Source organism: Rhamphochromis sp. 'chilingali' (assembly GCF_963969265.1).
Source record: "Rhamphochromis sp. 'chilingali' genome assembly, chromosome: 10".
NCBI lineage: Eukaryota > Metazoa > Chordata > Actinopteri > Cichliformes > Cichlidae > Rhamphochromis > Rhamphochromis sp. 'chilingali'.
This window is the reverse complement of record NC_137937.1, coordinates 36425685-36447453: the sequence shown is the minus strand read 5'-3', so window position 1 is coordinate 36447453 and position 21769 is coordinate 36425685. Positions and strand designations below refer to the sequence as shown.

Genomic DNA, 21769 nt, shown 5'->3' with positions numbered 1-21769 from the left:
TATGTTTCCCAATTTTGCTTTAAGTTATAAAGTTATTTAGTTTTTTACATTTGACCTAATAATGACCCTTATTGCTGTTTTAGAGGAGCGGTGTTTCAAAGGATAGTTGCAGATTTCTGTCAGAATCTGCAGATTATACAGTACAAATAAAATGTTCACGTTTCTCCAACGTTGTCTTCCCAACACTTTCACTAACATCTACGCTGGATGGCCAGGAAGCGTTCACGATGTCTTCTCCGGCGCGGATAATTGGCGTCTGTCTTGTGTCAGTGATGTAAAAGACGGATTTAATGCGACAGGACCGTTCAAACAGCAGTCGCTTTCTAAAACATCAGATATGTATCGGATTCAGCACCACATACCAAAGTGACCCAGATCGGATTTGAAAATACCGGATTTGTGCCGTTCACACTGTCACACCATGACCGGATATGGGTCGCATAGGGTCAAAAAAGTCGGATCTGATGCGCTTTCGCCTGCAGTGTGAACGTAGCCTTAGAGAGCCAGTGTGAGCCAAATCCTGGACAGGAGAAACTGAAAAAAATTCCCATGATACACTGAGTGCATGTCTTTACTCCCAGCCTTTCACTCGTGCTGTGTTTATGTGCTGCCGTGTTTTTTCCAGTTCTGTTTACTCTCCTTTAATTTGTGTTTTGTCCGGTCTGATGTCAAAGGTCGCCCCATGCTTCTCTTTTCTCTTCTCAGTCCCCAGGAACAGCAAACAGCAGTGCCTGCCTGAGCTATGTTCATTTCCTCTTGGTGAGGTCTTTTCCTGTTCTGGAAAAGAGGAGTTCTTCCTTCCCGCTGTTGCCAAGTGCTGCTCATAAACTAAGAACTAAAACTAAGTTGGTAGAAAAAATACATATGAACTAGACTTGCGACTAGATGACTTTTAGTCTTTGCAATTTGGTCACATTTGTCAGCAGAGGCGGCACTCAGAAGCTTTGATGCAGAGCTTTATTAAGTCTACGTGACTGTCAGTTGAGTCTTGTATTGCTATACTGCACTCTCCTAAACTTGATAAATAGCACCTAGAATAAAGGAAAGAATAAATAAGGTCAAAGTAACAGTGAAATAATAAAAAATAAATGATTCAATGTGATCAGATTATTTGACTTTGCTAATGGTTATTGTTATTCCTGTTAAGAATCTGAAGTAATTAAACAGCCATATGGTTTTAAATGTACTCACTATTGCCTTTTTTCCCTCTTCTGGCCCATTTTGAATCATGATCTTGGCCCATATCTTGTAAATAATTTAAAAGAAATTCATTTTCAAAATTAAGCTGCTGATGAAGCTTCAAGTTCAACAAATAAAACATCAGTAGAGCAAAAATAAATTAATGGCATCTCTTAATTACGTAATTTTCTGCTTGTGATGATAAGAATTGTGATTAAAGGATTGAGAAGAGCATTAGAGTTTTAATACATGTTAAAATATAGAAAGTAAACGTGCTGTTGTGATCTGGTGCTAAAACGGTGACCTGAGTGGGACTGAGGGAGTGAAACTAACTTGATTTGTTCGGGATAACAACGAGACTAAACAGGACTGACTGCGGTGCTGAGCTTTATTTTACTGAAATCGGTGATTGGCGGAAAAAAATGTTTCTTTTAGCGAACCAACAGCACTTTAAAATTACTTTTTTAAAAAAGGGATTTGTGTTTAAATATTTGTTTTAAGTTGTGCCGAGTGCATTTAGTGAACTGAGCAGAGGAAATAACACCAGCGGGGGTCTCCACAAAAATAGTGCAGGCAGGGGTGTGTCTAAGTGAGGACCCCGGTGCTCACTGGTCGTAGATTACCGCAGCATGTGGCAGAGCTGGTCAGCCCGTTGTGGACTGACTGAGAGAGAGAGAGAGAGAAAGAGAGCGTGCGGCACCGCAGCAGACCTGTGTAAAGGCAGACAAACGCACAACGGAAGTCTCGGTGCTTTTACTTCAAAATAAAGGCTCGACTTTAAATGAGCGTCACCTACAGGCTTTGTGTGAGGGTTTTTATACTTCTCCGAGGTTTGACTTCAGCTAATATTTGTACTACTAGGATTTCTCCAGGGGTAAACATGAAATGCAGGGTGTAGGCTTGGTTTACTTTGGAGTCTGCTTATCTTTTTCTTGAACACCCATAAAGTTTCCATAGGTTTCTGCAGGTAATTCTATATAATCCATGGAGTGCTTTGAGTGCTCAAGTTGACTGTAAATATGATATTTAATTTCATTAAAGAAAAAAAAGAGTTTTGGACAATCTTTTTGATCTGTGCTTCTAAAGTGAGCTCTGAAGTTAAAAAATGAGGATCTTTAACTAGAAATAGATCCAGTATAAAAACAACAGTTTGGGCAGATCTGTGTTGGGTGAACTCATGTTGACATAACAGAGGACCGAAAGTCCAAAGAAAAATACAAAAATATCTGGAAGAAGAGGCACAAGAAAGGAAGAGAAGGACCAGGGGCTTAAGGAGCAGATGTGGAAGATAAAGTCTAAAGTGGTCCCGGTGTTTACAGCAGCATTAGGAGCTGCAGTGGCTCCAGCAGATTCCAGAACTTCTCTGCACAGAAGAGTGGGAACTGTGCAGAATCATCAAACCCCTGCTAGTAGAGGAACCGAGCTTGAGGATCACAAACATAAACTCCAAGGAGGGAAAGAGAGCTTGTAGGGTAATGTGACTTTAAACTGACTGTAGGTGTAAATGTGAGTGTAAATGATTTCTCTCTGTGTTAGCCCTGTGACAGACCGGTAACCTTTCTACCTGTGACAGTCAGCAGCTCCAGCCCAACTCTTAATTGAATGAATGGAAGAAAATGGATATATAGGATTAAAAAAACGAAAATCTACAACATTAGGATGTTTGGATATGTTTTTATATGCTTTAACCTTTATTGAGCAAAACTTGAGCGTCTTTTAGGAAGTCTGCACACGCCGACCAACAGGACTCTGCGTCAAACCATTAAAGGGCTTAAATTTCCAAAGCAAACATCTTAACAGGCGTAAACCAAGAAAATTACATTTTAAGTAGACCTTTTATTTTGAAAGTCCCTACAGAAAGTTGTCTGTCCTTGTTCCGTGAGCTTGTCGGCGGTAGGAGGAGAATAGGGATTGCGGTCATAAACAAACACACGCAGTGGAGTCGGTAGTGTCTGTGGGGCTGTGCAGCAGCACTGGCTGACTTTCAGGGAAGCTGACCTTCTCGACCGGCATCGAGAAATCAGACCGGCTGAAAAAACCCGAACACGAAGAGCGGATTGTCTCCCACTCTCCCTCCCTTCCCTCGGAGTCGGCTTATGTGACACATTCACGTCCCGGCGGAGAAACGAGAGAAATATGACGGAGCTGAGGAAGCGAGGCGGAGGCGGAGCAGACCCTGACAGCGCCGATAATATCAGCGACAAGGTAAGGTGCACCTGAGAACGTGAAAAGACACCATTATCCGTGCGAGACCTCGCCCTGGAAACGAGTCCGGCAGGTTGTCGGAGGCTGAGCCGGGCCGGCCGGGTTGTCAGGTTAGCAGGGGAGCTACATAAGCTAGTTAGTTAGCCGCTTGGCTGCTGTCCGGTAATCCCGAAACAACCGAGACACGGTCACGGAAACGGCTCCGTGCTTTGAAACCACCGTTTGCCTTTTCGGTGTGAGCTCCTCGTCCTTTTCAGTGGCTGTCAGCGGGACAATTTCACAGTGTCACCGTGACACAGACTCATCAATGTCACTCCTGCAGGCTGAAAATTGGATTTGGATAATTACATTACAGTAAACAAACACGCAGAGATCGGAGGGCCTTTAAGCTTCAGTTTACTTTGCTACTCAACACGAGTGATTTTAAAGATTGTTTTGCAGTGATTTGACGTTCAGCTTGTTTATATTCATCATGTGATGTGATGGCTCCACTGATAAAAAAAAATCCTGTTATATAAACTATACTGTAGAGTAATAGAAAAATAGATTTCTCCATTATTGATCATCCTACCTGAGGTGTCCTCACTCACTTGGTTTGTGGCTTTACTACCAAGTAGTTTGCTTCTGCCCCAAATCCCTTAAAGTAGAATGAATTAGAATTTGAGGACAATGTGAAATTAATCTTTAAAAATAATTCTGATCTGCTCAAAATTAAGGCAGCACTTACACTGTAACACACAGCCGTTCAAACTTCAGAGATATCAGTGCAGTTAGGAAGACCAAGCGGTTGTGAATCAATTTCAGGTGCAGTGGTTTTGCAGATCATTGCTCTCTCTTCTCAGTCCTCCTGACTTTTTTTAGTGTCCTTGTCCTTGCTTGTATCTTGAGACCTTAGCTGCAGCCCTTTCATGTTGCACAGGTAGTCCAGGATGTGAACGGAGCTGCAGAAGAGTTTCATCCCAGCTGAAACAGAGGAGCAGTGCAGAATGAGGTGTCTGCTTTACAACAACTCGCCTCTTTCAGAAAGCGTGCCGTCACAGCTTGCAGGATATCCAATATCAGAAAAAGAGAGTCAGTCAAGGACTGTGTTTATGCTTCATCAGTGCCAGTGTGTGCACATTTTAGTCAAGGATCAACTCTTTTAAATATTTATCTTTGTTTATTATGAATGGAGAATTTCTTGGTGTTTCCTGAGGTTCTTTTTACCTTAGCATGCCTGAAATGTGAAGTTATTTGTTATATTTGATTTTTTGCCTTTCGTAACACATGTACTCCTGTGAAAAGAGAAAATGACCAGATAACTGACCAAAACAGTTTAAGTTTTTTTTTCTTAACCCCCCCTTTCTTTTTTTCCTCTATATGTTTAATAAATGATGAGAAATTCTGTTTTAGCACAAAAACTTGAGCTGTTTTCTCTTCATTTTGAGACTCTGGTCAGACTGAGGTTAAAATAAACATTATTGATTATTGAGCTCTGCGGCTGTTTGAATACTGCTCTGTGCTGCTGCTCAACACCCAACGTGTTCTTTATTTTGGGTCAATAAGAATCAGTTCCTCCTTTTCTTTTTCTTTTTGTCAGCTGGTTTTCCTTCTGTTGTATGTCACTTGTGATTTGTCAAAAATATCTGAGCCCTTTGTGAGACTGGTGCGATTGTTTCAGTGTAGTTTGTTGCTCACAGGTGTGATTCCCAAACCTAAGAATTACTCATTAGTAATTAGTCACTCATATGTTATATACATCTGTATGTGTTTGGTCCTGGTTACTGTTGCTTAGCTCAGCGTGTTTACTCGTTCTACCTCGCCTCACTCAAAGTGCATTCTTAGGGAGCAGCTGCAATCGGCCGTCTTGTGGAAGTCGACACAAGAGACGTACGAGAAGCAGGCGTAGGCAAAGCGTCACAGAAGACCCAATGAAAACATGATTTACCTGAGCAGAAAGGCACGCGTGTGCTGCAGTGTCTGGTTAGTTACTGGTTGGCATACATTCATAGTGATACACAGATAAGGTTAGCTGGAAATATTTGTCTTAAGGATAGTGATGTGAAGGTTACTTTGAAATCTAATAGTTTTATAGATCACTAGTTACACTGTTCAAATGTAATAACCAATGTAATCAAAGTCATGTGACCTATTTGAATACGTGTAACTACACGTCTCTTTAGTGTTTTAAACTGCACTGAAAGTGCTCGCGTCCACCTGCCTTGGTGGTGGTTAGTTGGTAGCAGGCTTAAAGCAGTGCACGCTGATCTGATTTTACTGTCAGTTGAGAAGAAGCGCAAATTCAAACAAGATCAGCCAAAACAAGATGGCCAGAGTTTGAGTATCAAATGAATGAAGCCTGTCTACACAGAGAGACATCCTCTCCGTGACCGTGTCACCACAGCTTTGTTCACCTACATTATCCTGAAATCTTCTAAGATAAGGCGTTCCTGCACAGCAGAAAGCTGCACAGGAACTGTTATGTTTCGCATAACAAACTGAGTTTTAATTTCATTTTAAGATTTGTTTCCTTACTGAGTAAAATTGTTTATTCCTTACTTTAATTCCTGTCAGTCATGCATGTTGCTAGTTACTCTCACACAGTGCTTCCAGATCAGGCTAATAAGTACTAATATTGTCACCGTTTCGTAGTTTGAGTGCCACAATTTTAGTGTAACAAATCAAGACATCTGTCTGTTCAGGCTTTAGATTATAACATTATGATTCTTTCACACGCGCACACACTTTGTCTGCTCCTGCAGGTATTACAGCTGTCTGAAGATTAGGTTTAGCATTTATTTTAAAAACTTTTACATCTTAACTATGTGAATAATGCCATCTGCAGCTCGTGACTTCCCCTGCTTTGAATTTGAAATTTCAGCAGTTGCTAACCAGCTAGCCCTGGTGCTGACTTACTGTGTTGCCGCTGTGGTCGTAAATCATTCAGCAGCTTCTCAAAAAAGGTTCTTGTCCCCCTGCTTGGACGTGGACGTTACTTCTACTCCAGTGTCTCATCCTGCAGCTTTTGCAGGGCAGTCCTTCTTTAGCTCTGGAGATCCAGACTTCTGAAACTCACGCGGGCGGGAAACTGGTGCATTCACGTAAAACGATAACTACCATCACCGTGTGGTGGAGTTCATCAACAAAGACTCACGAAATAGTGGGGGAAAAATGTCACATGCACTTGCCCTCCTCCGCCACGAACTGAATCTCCATCTCAGTTAAACAGTTTGTAGTTGTTACGTATGTATGTCAGCTTAACCTTTACAAACTCAGTGCTCATATTAATCTGCAGACAAGTCAGCATTTTAATAAACTGTGCGATGTTTCCGAGATGATGCAGCATCTGCAGTGGTGTGTCTGCTACGCAAATAGCCGCTCAGCCACGACGTAAGTGCAGCTCATGTTTGATTAGGAAGTCCAATTCCGGTGGCTTAAAATCTTCCAGTTTGAGTGTAAAGGAAGATGGATCGTGGGATCGGGATGTCTGATGATTCACAGGCAGCGCTTCCTGTTTTTGGAAACGAGCGCTCGAAGTAACTTTTGTTTACAATCCCTAATTTCACTGTAATTAAATGGTTTGACCAATAGTTTACCAAATTTAAGGATACTGATTTTTTATTTATTTTTTTTGTTAAAATTTAGACCTGAAAATTTACAAACTGTTTTTTGTAAACGAGAGGTGAGATGAATATCGGCTCCTCTCCACACCAAACACCCGTTCCTGGCTGTTTTCTCCTTTTTCTTGGCACGTATCTGCAGATGGTGACAAATAAAGCCCTCATCAGTCAAATTACACCATGTAAACGCCTCTGTAAGGTAACTGTGAGGCGTTCCTAATAAGAAACAGACGTGGAGATCCACTGGGTTTTAAAAGGCATGAGTCAGGCCTGTGTGTGTCTGTCTTGTTTTGGAGGTTAAAGGATCACTTTGCTGTCACACACCCTGCAGAAACACCCAAACAAAATGTCTTCACATGATCGGTGCTTTATGGAGTCAGCGAAAAGGTGTTTGTTTGGGGAAGCCAAGCCAAAAATCCCACACGCACCCATATAGAGTATGTTTATGTATCCACAGCCTCTCTTTGTTCTCTCCAAAGCAAATATTTATTTTCAGTGGTTAGTAAGCAACACATACATCCTCAGTTGTGCTCAGTTCCGGTGTGGTCTGCGTTGTTTGCCGTGCAGGACAGTTAGCAGCTGCTCAGGACTCCACATGATGGGTGACCTTGGCCGGCTGTCTGCTGGCCGTCCCCGAAGCCTCCAGCAGCGGTGGCGGTAGCACCGGGACATTTAACGCTCTGCTGATTACAGCTTCATTTTTCTCAGCACTTGTTAGAAATGCTTTTGGACAGCAGGGTACTTTTTGCTCCAGCTGTCAGATAAGTTTGTTTATTTAGTGTTTATTTATTTGTTACTTATTATTATTATTTATTTATTATGACAATAATGTCGTAATAACTCCATGGCATGATCGCAGACTTTGAATCTAGCAGCGGTTAGATGATCAGAATCATAAAATCGTACCTCAGACCACACATACGGTCTGGTGTAGCATGTGCTCACTGTGTTTGTGCCACGCTTACAGTTGAAGCGATCTTAAATCACTCACATGATGTCAGAAAGTTTATTTATTTGCTAACATTTTAGCCTCTGAAGTATAGCTGATTTTGAAAGTCTCAAAAACCCCACAAACGAACAGAAGCTAAGTACAGGGATCGTCCAGGATGTTGGGGTTGGTTCTGGTACAGTTAAATCATCAGAGGACTAACAAGTCAAGCTAGTAGCCTAAAAGCACAACGTATCTAGGACTAGGATACTCACTATGGTGACTAATTTACTTGTCATTTCTATGAGAGACAAAAATTAGGCTAGTCGACATAGAGAGAGGGAAAGTTGGGCGAAGCCACCTGGCACAACTGTATCTTTGATGTCTTGAGGCTTTGTGACATTTCTGCACTTGTAGCTGCCTTAAAATCATACAAATAAAATAATACGTTCACCTGACTGGTATTTCTGGTCCAACTTAATTATACGTCTCTTCCTGTTCGAAGGACATTTTTCCTCCCCGCTGTCTCCACCTGCTTGCTCGTGGGGGATTAATTAGGGTTTCCTCTAATGTTACAGGATCTTTGCCTTGCAATAAAAAATGAAATGAAAAGGTGACAGTGTAACAGGCAGCCTCTTTTTTTCACCCATCCAGCTGTATTGATTTCTCTATTGAGCATTTCAGTTGCTCGCAGGCACCTCTGATTTCATGTGGCTCGCACTGCGTCGTGCTGCAGCGCTGCTGACAGAGGTGCAGCTGGGGGAAAACGCTACTTCAGATCAATAATTGTGGTGATTAGCAGAACTCTTTGCAGCACTAATGGAGGGACGTGCTGAACTGTGCGAGCCCACAGTGGCAGAAGCCTCCTACCTTTGACCAAAGCCTCGTGCTGCTGCTGTCTGCTGGTCAGGGTCTTAACATTGTGTATATACAGTGTGTTTGTTATGCGATTAAAGTTAGCCTTTACTGTCAATCCTATCTTGACATTCTCAGATACTTCTACATATCTCAAATCATCAATGCATCAAGCAAACACAGACCAGGAAGCTCCTTTTTATCTGCAGGATGCATGTTATTGAGCAGTATACATGCTTTTAGATATTGAGCATTTAATTTACTTAACTTAAAAAAAACATTTTGGTCTTTGTAATAGGATTGCTCTTGAGATTTTTACCATCTCATAAAGTACCACAGTATGAAAGCGGGAAACAAAGTGTGCAGCAAGTTGATGAGCCTGAGATTTCGTTAGATTCTTTTCCAGTGTTTTCTTTTTATTTTCTATTTCTATAAATAAGCAGAAACACACGGTGTCGTAGCCGTCATTTATTTTTTACCACAGTATCTGCAAATCTAGTCCATAAATACTTTCAAGCCCATCCTCATTTACCAAAGCTGAAACAGTGATTTCCTTCTCATTTCTGCTCGTGTTTGGCAGTTAATTTTCTCACAGCTAATTGGTTGGAGAAGAAGGTTGGAATGAGATCTTGTGGTTTTATTTTGTACTTGTTCAGCCGTTTATTAAGGCTGGCAAAATAGTGCAAAAATAAAAGGCAAAGATGAAACTAAACAATAACCTAAACTGCATGACCTAAGATTAAAGCATGAAAAAACCTGGAAACATGACATGAACATAGCAGACAACCAGACAAGGAATGAATGAAAACACACAGGAGGGGAAGTGGAAACACACGGAGAAACAGCTGACACAAATGAACATAACAACGTCACAGGGGAAGAGTAAAACTACACACACTGAAGATAGAAACACAAGACCTCTTCAAAATAAAACAGGAAACATAATGAAATGAGATGACATGACAACACGAACTCGACAACATGAGACACATGAAGGGCGAGTGAGACTTAAACACAGGGGAATCTAATAAACAATGAACTGTAACAGCAACCTTGGCATAATAGAAATGAACTTAGATAACCTAAAGAACTTAAACATAAACCATAAACGTCAAAATATATTGATACTCAAAACGCTGGGTCACATGACCCAGGATCATGACATCCACATGTTAAAATGTGTTTGCACAACTTAAGTCAGGTGCATCTATACCCGAGCACCCAAAGCCATAGGAGAAAGCGCTGTATGAGTGGGTGAATGTGGCTTGTAAGAAAAGGTGCTTTTAGTCCTCAGAGTAGGAAGGAGCTGTACAAATACCAGTTCATTTACCATCTTGTCCGGTCTTTTCCAGGATGGTAATGCTTCTTTCCTGAAGGTCATGAGGGGTCACTGAATATTTTGATCAGGATTCTTAAGTAGACGGTGCTTCTTCATCTAACATCATCTTTTGAAGCTGTGGCTTTTCAAATAAACTTTACGTTGTTTTTTTACATTAAATTTGTCACCAGTTTAGCTCCAGATGTAAAATTCTTCCCACCTCCTTTAGTGGCTGCGCTAAAAACAGCAACAGCCAACGCAGCTGTTTCAAGTAGCTTTGAGATGAAAAAGTATGAGATGTGGCGCGAGCTGCTCGTCACTCGTCCTTCTTTTAGATCGCCTCCTCCCTCCTCACACTTGTGCAGCAGAGGCATTAATATCCAGGAGGAGGACAAAGATGACAGTGGAGGAGAGCTGAGCTGCAAGGACGGCCAATGAGCTGCTGCTGCTTGTGGCTCTAGAAAAACATGGGCATCCTGAATAAATGACGTTTTGCATACACCACCTGCTGTGGTTGTTTTCCTGTTTCATCTTTCTCTGTTATCAGTTTGCACATGTTCACTTCTCATGATAACAGGTACTCAGGATTAGGCTGACCCTTAGCGCAACTTGGACTGATATCACAGATATTTGCAGCATTGAAGGGTTTGACTGTGCAGTGATTACACAGCAGTTGGCTCGTGTTGCTGTATAAACAAAGGATTAACCGTGTTTGACAGTTTCATTAAGAAGCTCGAATACGTTCATCTAGATTAGGGCTCAATGTTGCAGCTCTGCATGTGGTCGTGAACAATGCTGAGGCCTGCTGCTCCATGGAAACGGTTTCTCAACTGTCGACAGGCTGACTCAGCTGCAGAACATGCCACCAGTCTATGGTCACTGGGCAAACATTGGTAAATGATAATGATGAAAGATTTTTTTCTAATGAAAAACAGCAGCAACAGTGTTTGCTGCTTATTTATATGGTTATATGGGTGACCACATTAACAGCCCCATGTTTTTATTCTTCAGCCTTGGCTACATATGAAGTGATTGACTTGCTGTGCATTGCTTTGCAGTAGTGAACAGCTTAATGTATTTACTACTCGCTTGTGTCATCGACAGTATACTTCACTCCCACTGCACAATTGTTTTTCAATTGCTCACCTTCAAGTTGAGAAACATTACCTGGCTACCTGTCTCGTGTTGCCTGTTATATTGCTACAAGTCCCCTTTAGACTCTGCTAGAGTGGCTTTGCATGATTCACAGTTTGTAATAATCCTTGTGTGTCCTGTACCAGGACTTGGTGCAGCTCCTAAATTCACCTTCTCTCTGAAACAAACTATTTAACACATTCCCATTTTAATAGGATCTTTGTTTCAATTGAACTTTCTTCTGATTGGCCGCCTCTCATAAACGGAAGGTTTAAACGGCAGGTGGGAGGGGCTTCTGTGCTCACAGCCAGAGCTCTCTGCCTGAGATGGCCATATCTGCAACGTCATACACAGCCAAGGGTAGGAAAAGCTGTCTGAAACAAAGCATTACTAAACTACAGTGAAGAGACGCGTGACAGGTTCTCTATAACTAAACTGGAAATTTATCAGGTCGATAACAGTAGTATGATTAGAACCCTAATATTATGAGGTAGATAACAAGTTATATTGTAATTTGATTTCAGATTATTCTCTATTCTCTTTGGTCTTCTGAGTACTGAAAACATGATTTATTTATTTATTTTTTGACAATCACAATCAAAAACATGTTTCTGCATTTAAAAATGAACAAATAGTTTGATATCAGACCTGTTACTGTTACTGTTTCCATCTTCACTCTGACGTTTCTTTGATTCCAACAGATTTCCACGGGGGAGGGAAATCGACTCTTTTACACTGTGCACTAGTCTATGGTGTGTCTGCCCAAATCTAATTTTATTGTAAAGTCATCTGAGGCTTCAGGAGTGCAGTGGAGTGAAAGGAAAAGCAGCTCAGTGTTTTCTTCTGTTAGTGATTCTGCTGCAGGGATGCCAAACGAGGAATGGGGATTAAAATACTCCTGTTGTAGCACAATTCAAGGGAAAAAGCTTGACAACAGCATTAATCTCATTGTGGTAGTGATTAGGTAATTATTAGTCGTCTAACTAACAGTATTTGGGTTGTGTAGATTTACTACGCCTGTGGTGGCGTCTAATCAAACATGATAACTGCTCTTATTGCTTTGTGATGGTTACTTCTATGTGACAGGAAATTGTTAAATTCGACAGTCTGATGTGCGTCAGCTTCAGTAGTTTGAGCCTGCTGATAACTCCTTGGTTGAAAACTGAATGAGTCTTATTGTCACTTCATCGCTAAGCCAATGTTCCAGAGATCCGGTTTTAAACAGTGATGTTTTTATTTCCCTTTTTAGTCAAGATTTGCAAGCTGCCCTGCCAGGTAGGCAGTGTTTCAGTCTCCTCATTAAAACCTGAGTGGATTTCTACAATTACACCTCTCCTGCCACGAACGGCAACTTAAAGTGAACCCAGAGCCTGCTCCCACTTTCAGTGCTTTCTCAGTTAATTACATCTGGCCACGATCAGGGACCTCATTTCCAAACGAATACCTCCGGTTTAACCCTCATGGCCCTGCTAACCATATTTAGCAGCGTTTGAATAAAAACAACCATGAAAGGCAAAAAATGGCTAAGAACATCACCGAGCTGCTCGGGTGGATAGGACATCCTAATCCCCAGATAGATGTGTGAGCTGACTTTAAAAATAGCTTCTTTTTGTTATAAGACAGACCATGACTGATGTTGACGAGAGCAAAACGGCTTCTAGGATGTCACTTAGAGGAGTTTTCCACATTAAGCCTGCTAAATCTGGAAATGCATAATGTTCTCTCAGTTTGTTCTTACTGACTCAGTAAATTGTAAATGAGGGCTAACTCTCAAAGATGTCTCAAGTTCCCAAAACAAAGCTTCCCAGGAAGTCTGTTATATTTTTTTGTCCCTGCAGTGTTGAGGCATCAGCTGTGTGACTGTGGGTGCTGCTCACTGAGTTTAAATCCAGATTAAAGATTCATTATCAGCTGTAAAGATGTTTGCTTCAGGGCAGAAGCCTGTTAACCTCGCAGCACCAGGTGTAGACTTTCAGCTCTCTGCTGCCGAGCCAGTAAGGCTCCTGAGATTGTAAACAAACCTTTAAGGGAAATTTCACCCATTATCTTGGTTTAGAACATCTGTCATATTCAGGACAGCAAAACAAATTACTTCATAGAAATGTAGAATTTGTGGAGTTAAATCTACTTTTGTAAAATTTCTGTATGTTATAGTAAATGGAAACTGTTTACAGTAGTGTCCAACATTCTTGAGTCACCATTAGGCTTCAGTGAGCAGTAGAGGAATCAACTGAAAGGCGAGATGCATCTGTCGGGTCTTTGCTGGATTTTTCCTGTTTTGTTTTAGATGGTGTTCATCTGATGTAGCAGGTTTTTCTAGACCTGCTGCTTCTTCTTTTCCCCCTCATTTGTCCAACTTCATCAAATTGTTTTTAAAGGGCCCGCTGCACACCGTGCTGAGTTTAAGACTAATAATGTATTTTTGCAGCAGGCCTAAAGATACAGTTTAAAATTGTCTATTGACTTAAGTTTTCTCTTATTTGTAGACAGCACTGGTTCATCCTTGAGTCAGATGTCTTTCTTATGCTCGAATGCTTCAATCAGCTTAAAAAAACAAAAAAATGTCTTTGAAAATTCTCATCTGCAGGGACTGGACTGGAAATGAGTGAAAAAGCAGCCACAAATTTAAAAGCTCTCTGAAAAGCCTGCAAAACTGTTGCACAAGAGCAGTGGGAAAAAATACAAGTCTGACTCCTTTGAAAGAAAATGTAAAGAAGTGGGTGGTGGCTGAAGAATTTTGCACAGTATAATAATCTTAATCTCTGTGACATTTTCACAATCCTAATCTGGACCAATCACGTAATCACAGCCAAAGTCACGAGATGGGGGGAAAATCTGATGCCGTCGTAAACGTAAAAACCAGCCTAACATTGAGTGACATGCTGTGAAGTGTCACAACTGTAGCTCAAACTTGGGAGAGAAATGCGTTAGTAAAAGCTTAGTTACCTATGGTAACAAATAAATTGTTAGTGAGATGTGTGTCCTTTATTAATGTATAATCCTGTTTGACCGATCCAGCCTCAGAGGACACAAACACCAAGTCTGCTCTGTCTCTGTCCTCCCCTGTAGGGGCTAAACTGACCTAATTAAAGTGCCGTCTGCTCAGCCTCATGTTGATGTTCTTAGTTTAGACCTGACTCCTGCAGCGTTTACCTGTTTACCCATTTCAGGAGCTCTCAGTGTAACTCTTTCATGATGAGATGTCAGAGACCTGTTTGTCAGGTGCAGACTTGCTCTGTCTGAAGTCAGTATTTGAATATCTCTGTGTTCTCGGCAGGAGGCTGATGGCGATGACAGGTTGGGGCTGGCAGGTGACGCAGAGGGAGAATGTGATGGCGACTCCAAAGCAGACACTCCAGATTATCCTCTCTCCACAGCAGACACAGACAACACTCCAGAATGCCTCAACAAAGCTCTGGAGGGGCTGCCGCCCAGGTAAACAGTCCTCAAACGCAGAAACCCACATGCCAGAAAACATTTGTGCTCAAAGCGTGTCTTTTTGATATCCGTGCTTATAAATTACTCACAATCCCGCCGCTGAGCTGGAATGCAGAACCACAGGGGTATGATAATATTAACACGTAGCCAAACTAGTTTGAATCTCCGCATGAGAGTCTATCATAGCTCAACAAGCTTTGTCCAAGATGGTAGCAATTCATTAAAAATGAATGAATAGTGTTCTATTGTTTAACTGTAGGAGTCTGTTTATGGTCTGTCAGAAGTAGTTATAACAGTGCAGATGCTCTCTGGGAAGATATTTGGAGGGCTGCAGTTGGTTGTTGGCATAAAAAGCGGCAGAAATAGTTACAAAGTTACAAAGAAGTTCAAAGCAAGTGAGGGTTTTTATTAATAGTAGGGATAAATGTTACTAGTTCACTAGACAGTTATTATGCTTATGTTCAGCTTTATATTCTTATGTTTGGACTGTTCAAAACAATCCTTTTCTTTCTTTGTTGTTTTTGTAAAATAAGAAGCCCCTCACTTGTCCTCTGTCTCAGGTTGTTTAACCTCCCTTCAGCTTTCCTTTAAGCTCACCTTCTGAGAGCAGCTCGTAGGGTTGGAACCAGAGATGACCATATTAGGGATTTCCACTCTGTGATAACATATAGAGGCAAGAGCAATAAAAACTAGGCTAGCTCAGCTGAAGTCTGAGGTTTTGGCTCTCAGGGACTACTTATACATGAATGTATTTTGCCTTTTTTAATATTCACCATTGGATACTAGAGGTGGGAATCACCATACATCCCACAATACGATATTATCACAATACTTAACGCACGATACGATATTATTGCAATTTTTTAAAATATTTTGCCATATTCAGATTCTGTACATAAAGGTAAACTTTAGCAATATTCATTTTATCTAATAACAAAGTCTCGCACTCAGTCTTTCTCTCATTTCAGTTTTATTGTTGACAAACTGAACGGTTTGTATTACAGTCTAGTCCAACTTAACTGAATGCAACCATCTGGTACAATTATAGCTATTCTGAACTATGCAATATGAAAACTATGCAGCCCCTTCAGCAACTGAAGAATTTGAAAGTAAATTAAAACAAAATATAATTTTACATTAAATTAAAAAGTTTTAAACTTAATTAAAATAAAACATGTCTTAAATTAAAATAAGTAAACTGTCATGTTTATTGCTGCCAAAAAAAACGTTAAACACATTTGGACAGTGTCAGGATTCTTGTTCAGAAAAAGGAGCTGATCAACATGCTCTGAAGTCAGAGCATGTTCCAGTCCACAAAAACTTTTTTTTGTAACAAAATATCGATTTCTGCTGTCCCTGTATCGATACATTATTAGCAAACAAAATATCACCATACTACACAGTATCGATTTTTTCCCCCACCCCTATTGGATACAGTGCATATCTGGCAGAAAAATGAATAATTGTACTTTTAATACTTGTACCCCTGCCTTTTAAAAAAGCCATTCATATTTTATAAATGTACAACACCAGATAATTTGACATATAAAACAAGAATAGTTATTATTTTGAATATTTTCAGGTGGCTCTTAAATACACACATATACTAACAGTGTTCATCTTCCTCCATTAGATTATGTTCAGTTTTGACTTAAAAAAAAGACTTGAAATAATCATTAAGTCATTTGATTATTAAGTATAAAGTATAGATATCCCTGTGTATACAGTGTAAATATAACAGATCAGATCAACAGATCAATATAAAGATCAAATTCATTCTAAGTGCAGTGAATCGTTTGCATGTTGGCTCAGGTGACCTGACGAAACCTGACGTGCATTTTAAATGTTCTTCTGCTGTAATGTTCAGCTGTAAGAGGCAGTTTTCCCTCTGAGTTATGAGAGCACCTCAGTGAGGTGATTGTTTACCTTTCTGGTATAAATGTAGGTTAATTTGAGCAGAAATAGATTCTTACTGTTTGAACATGCTCTTATTAATGCAGTGAAAGTGAATTTGCAGCTATTTCAAAGAACTCAGCTCCAAGAGTTCAATAAATTACTTTGTGACTGCTGATAATTTTAATTTGACATGTAATCCCGACTGATAAATTATATTTATGAGTTGGGACTCTTTTATTCAAAGCGAGTGGCAGAAGCGATGGCACAGAAGGTTTGCATACGCCTACAGTGATTATGTTATAATATATGCAAATAAACAAACACAGCACTGAGATGGCTTTTAGATCTAAAAGCTAACCTAGTGGTGAGGTTTGCCTGGAAAAAAATCCACATGACCTTTTTTGTTGGTACTCATGTCAGTAGCATGCACTCTGGTACAATGAAGCAGGCGGAGCACTGCTTTCTGTTTGGTAAAGAAGAAAATTAGATTTTATTTTTATATACAGGTCGTGTATACAGTATAAACCTCTGTAAATAAGCAGGAGAAATACCTTAATATATAATAATATTTTGTGATAATACTCTTTATTTATGGGCTAATGTGGTGTATTTCGAGGTAAGACACTAAATCCTGGTGAAGTCTGGGAAACACATTGAAATCTGGACTTTACCCCTGTAATCAGTAAAGGAGCCACTGATATATAGTTCTTGCACTATGAAAATTCCTTGAACAAGGAGGTCACTTACACTTTGAACAGGTTTGAGTCCTCAGCTCCTGAAACAGGTCAGCTTTATGGTCATTTGGTCACATTTCAGTAGAATTGACAGTGTTTGTGTTACACTTACAACACAGCGCAGGTCTAAACTTAAAGCTTAACGTTCAGACTGTGTTTGGTGCATCTTTGGGAGTTGCTTCATCCATGTTAGTGGCCCTAAACAGCAGAGAGATGCATAATATTTGATTTCACAAGCTCCCTTGGCTCAGCGGCAGCACCACACACCCTACTGTTACGCTTCGTGTGCCTGGGAGCAGGTGATGCAAATTGTGTAATCGGAGAGCACATTATACTTTCCCACTGAATTATATTTAGTGACTCATCATTTTGTGAGTTTGTGAGAAGAATGAAATCTGTATTTGATTTTCTAATGGAATATTCTTCTCGCTCTTATTTTGAAAGTTCAGTAGCTGCTTGCCGTTCATTGGCCAGGTTGCTGTTGTGGTGGTCTTCAGTATAATTCAGTAGTCCATGTTTTCTCTGGAAATGCACAGCAAGCAGAAGAACCTGCAGCAGGAGGAGAGCTCACACATGAACATAGCATCCGGGCAGAACATGGACTGCTGTAGTCCAAGATGGTGGAGTTCATCCCTGTAGAGCAGCTGTCTGTATTCGTTTCATTCTGGTGGACCTGGCACATACAACATGTGCAAATAAGTGATTTTTTAAAAACTACACAGGTGTTTTCCAAGCAGACTCTTCCAAACATTACTATGACAGTTAAAAGCAGTCGTTCATGGAGTCTGCAGAGTGAATGATTGTTTGAATGAGTTTAATAGAGCTGGTGCAAACACTGCTTGTTGCTGTGTTTGTGAGTGAAACAAGTATTTTGTAGGTTTAATTATCGTGTGCGCTGCGGCAGTCACTGCCACTGTCTTGGGTTTGTCTGGATCAAGTTGTCACTGAATGTTTGAATGACAAAACTCATTGCTTTAAAACATTAATGAAGCTGGCAAAGCTACATATCCCATGTCTGACATGCTCTTTATATACAGATGAGGAGTGGAGGATGTGAGCAATGAAGGCCAGGTCACAGGGCTTAAAGGCTCACGAGGGGAGAAGCGACTAATCCCTGCAGACTGACCGTTGGAGCCACTGTGCTGCAGAGAGAGAAGGAAAGGACAGGAGGAATGAAGGGAGACGAGATATTCAGAGAAGAAGACTCAGATGGAGGGAGGGGGAACGAGCAGTAGAGTGAATCAGAATCAGAATAGAGAGCAGACGTATGGGCTGAGCAGAATGACCCGGCAGAGAAGGATGGACTCGAAGGTGAAAAGAGAGGGAAGGGATGTAAATGCAGCCAGCGCGATGGTGGATGGAGTGTGAGCACAGCGCAGACTGGAAACAGCAGCAGCTTTTTTTCATGATGCAGCTGTTTTTCAGCTCCATTCACACGGCGAGCAGCGGGCTCTCTGCCCTGCGTGGCTGCTGTGCAGCTCCCTGATAACTGCTTTAAAAAAGGACCCGGCTTCTTTCCATAATTGCAATCATGCTGTGCTTGCAGTGCAGGTAGTGCTGCTAAAACATAAAGCTGAACATAAGCATATGTCGTTAGGCCTTAAAGACCAATTACCACTAAGCCTTAGCCTAAGCTACTACTCGCAAACAACATATGCTGAACATCTTTATGCGCTATTAAAAGCAGGCCTTATTTGGGCCAACTCATTCACCACATGAGTGCAGATGTTACAGCAAAAGTCATAATCCCTGGAGCTGTATGCAGTAGCCCAGTAAACCGCACGTAATGAACTTAAAATGTCAATAAATGCATGTAGATGACAGTGAGGTGTCAGGGTGAGCTTCAGGCTGTTTTTGACCATAAAGCTTGGTCCCTGCACGCCAGCAGTCAGATGGGGTAAAGAGAGCAGCAGGCGGCAGTGAACTTGGACGCCATGATGTTAGACATAACTGCGGCCAACTGCAGCCCGGGAGGGTAACCCTGAGTGATAAATGGTTCACCTGTAGCGACCTTATGAATTTTACTGATATACAAACAAGTCATCATGAAAATTCCTGCACAGCACCTCGATATTCTTAAGAAGCAAACTGTGGACTGTCATCTTTTTCCTCCTTTGACTTTCAAACCAGTGGCATTTCATTCATTTTGAATGAGAACTCAAAACGTCTTTAGTGACTTATTATATATATTATTATTAATTCTGTATAATATATTATTAATTTTAGTTCTAATTTCTAATCTCCACAGATGGAAGAACTACTGGATACGAGGCGTTCTGTCTTTAGCCATGATCTCTGGCTTCTTCCTCATTATATATATGGGACCTATTGCTCTTATACTTGTGGTAAGTGTCGTCTTTGTTCTGTACCGTTTTTGTAAAAACACAGAATGAAGCTCATAGTTTGAATCTGTTGCTCGTGGCTGAACTTTGTTCTTATGTTTCCGCTTTGCTCCCATCATCTGACCCAGGTCATGTCTGTCCAAATCAAGTGTTTCCAAGAAATTATCACCATTGGCTACAGAGTTTACCATTCCTATGACCTGCCATGGTTCAGGACACTAAGCTGGTAAGGAAAATGGGTTTCACAGAAAAAGAGCTGATACTTTGATGTATTTTGAACAGAGGGTTCCTCTTAAATGGATAGCTTGTTTTCTTTGAAGAGGGGATGCATGAAGTCTTTATCCAGTAGTCAGTGCATTGCCCAGACTCTGTTTGTGGACACGTCACTAAACCTTAAAAGGCCCATTGATTGGTAAACTGTATGTAGTTATTTGCGAAAATTAGTTTAGATCTGAGCTAACCTGCTTATCATAAACTAATTAATGCAGCAGCTAATTAGACCAGCAAACTATATGTTCGGTAAGATTCTCTTTTTTTATCTGGTAGCTTTGGATGGATATAACAGCTCAAGTTCAGTACAGTCTGACAGCTAAACCCCTGAAAATGTAACATGCACACAGCCACAGCGACATCGTCCACGTAAAGCTGTGAGTGAAATGTTTACACTGTCGCCATGTTTGTGTTTGAGAGTTAGATTGGGACAGTGCACATTCATTCACTAGTGTACTGTTGAGCTGAAGGGTTCCTATAGACTTCTATTGCAGCTTGAGGAGTCGCCCCCTGCAGGCCATCAGGGGAAATACATGTCAAAGACATTGTTTATTTACAGTCTGTTAACCATCTAATAACAGTTTTTATTGATCTAGAGATAACATACATGCTTGTTTTATAGCCTCGAAGGGGACAGCACATGTGCTTTGACTTGTTTTGGGAATAAGCAAAAGAACAATAACAGCAGGATTTTGAAATTCACCGATTGTCACGTAAGAAGTATTTTTAATCTTTTGTTCTTGATCTGATGGCTTCTAGTTCACGTCATGCTTTCACCACTTTTATGCAGTTTTACATAAACAAAATACTCCCAGATGTTTCTCCTTTAATAAAAACCAGTAAGTGCTATGTAGAAAAACAGGTTTTTGTGTCCCCAAGTAGTGTATTGAGGATTAAGGACTATTAGTACACTCAACATTATCAAAAGAAAAATAAATAAATTCCAAAACTCAAATACCGAAGCCCCCAGGCCATCTGAATGTTAGCTCTATATTCATACTGAGCTGTCTTTCTGGTATGTAAGGAGATTTAATAAAGTCCCATTTTAAGCCAGCAATGTTTGTGGCATCCACACATCATTAAACTCTGCTGTGCTGTCAGAAAAACGCTGAGTCAAGCCAGCTTCTTCTGCAGTTACTTTCTCTGTCTGTGCAACGCCTCCTTTCCCCCATGACGACTACTTTGCTCCTATTTTTGTTGCAGTGTTTTTGTTGTTACTTTGCATACACAGCACACACCCCCACGGGATGCGACATTGCAGCCGAGAGCAAAGATCACTGCCATGCTGGAAGTAAATGAAAGCTAATTGAAACTTGCCCCTTTCATCAAAGCCATCCCTCATAACACCATGCACGACCAAACAGTGCAGGTCAATGTACAGTGGGCAAGAAACACTGGTAGACACACAAACCCTCTGACCCACACGGGCAACAATCCCTGAAACATACTGAGGAAACGGATATCAAAGCATGAATGTAGAGGAAAACTAATTCCCTTTGTTTTCTGCCTCAGGTACTTTCTGATTTGTGTCAACTACTTCTTCTATGGAGAAACTGTTGCAGATTACTTTGGGGCTCTGGTACAGAGGGAGGAACCTCTGCAGTTCCTGGCTCGATATCACCGCTTCATCTCCTTCGCGTTGTACCTCGCAGGTGAGTCTCACCTGTTGTATCTCCATAAACACACATGCTCTTTGGCCCTTAGTCTCTCACTCACGTTTTCCTTACGGGGGTGGATTAGGTTTCACAAGACGCAGCTTTTACTCAGTAGAGTTCAGTTACAAATAACATTACTGGGGAAATAAATTGAACAAAAGCAGAAACAAAGCTCTCGGGGAGCTTCTTGGTATAAACAGACTAAACTGATTTACA

At 40.9% G+C, this 21769-nt stretch overlaps 1 protein-coding gene across 1 annotated transcript in view; it reads left to right on the top strand.

Annotated features, from left to right (window-relative positions):
* Positions 1-3085: 3085 nt before the first annotated feature.
* cds1 (CDP-diacylglycerol synthase (phosphatidate cytidylyltransferase) 1) overlaps positions 3086-21769 on the top strand; it is a 27998-nt gene continuing 9314 nt past the window's right edge. Inside the window, exons 1-5 of the mRNA XM_080893616.1 lie at positions 3086-3384; positions 14496-14653; positions 19535-19631; positions 19757-19854; positions 21411-21550. Coding sequence (XP_080749742.1) covers positions 3316-3384; positions 14496-14653; positions 19535-19631; positions 19757-19854; positions 21411-21550 — 562 coding nt within the window. The 5' untranslated portion in view covers positions 3086-3315. The remainder of the gene's footprint in view (positions 3385-14495; positions 14654-19534; positions 19632-19756; positions 19855-21410; positions 21551-21769) is intronic.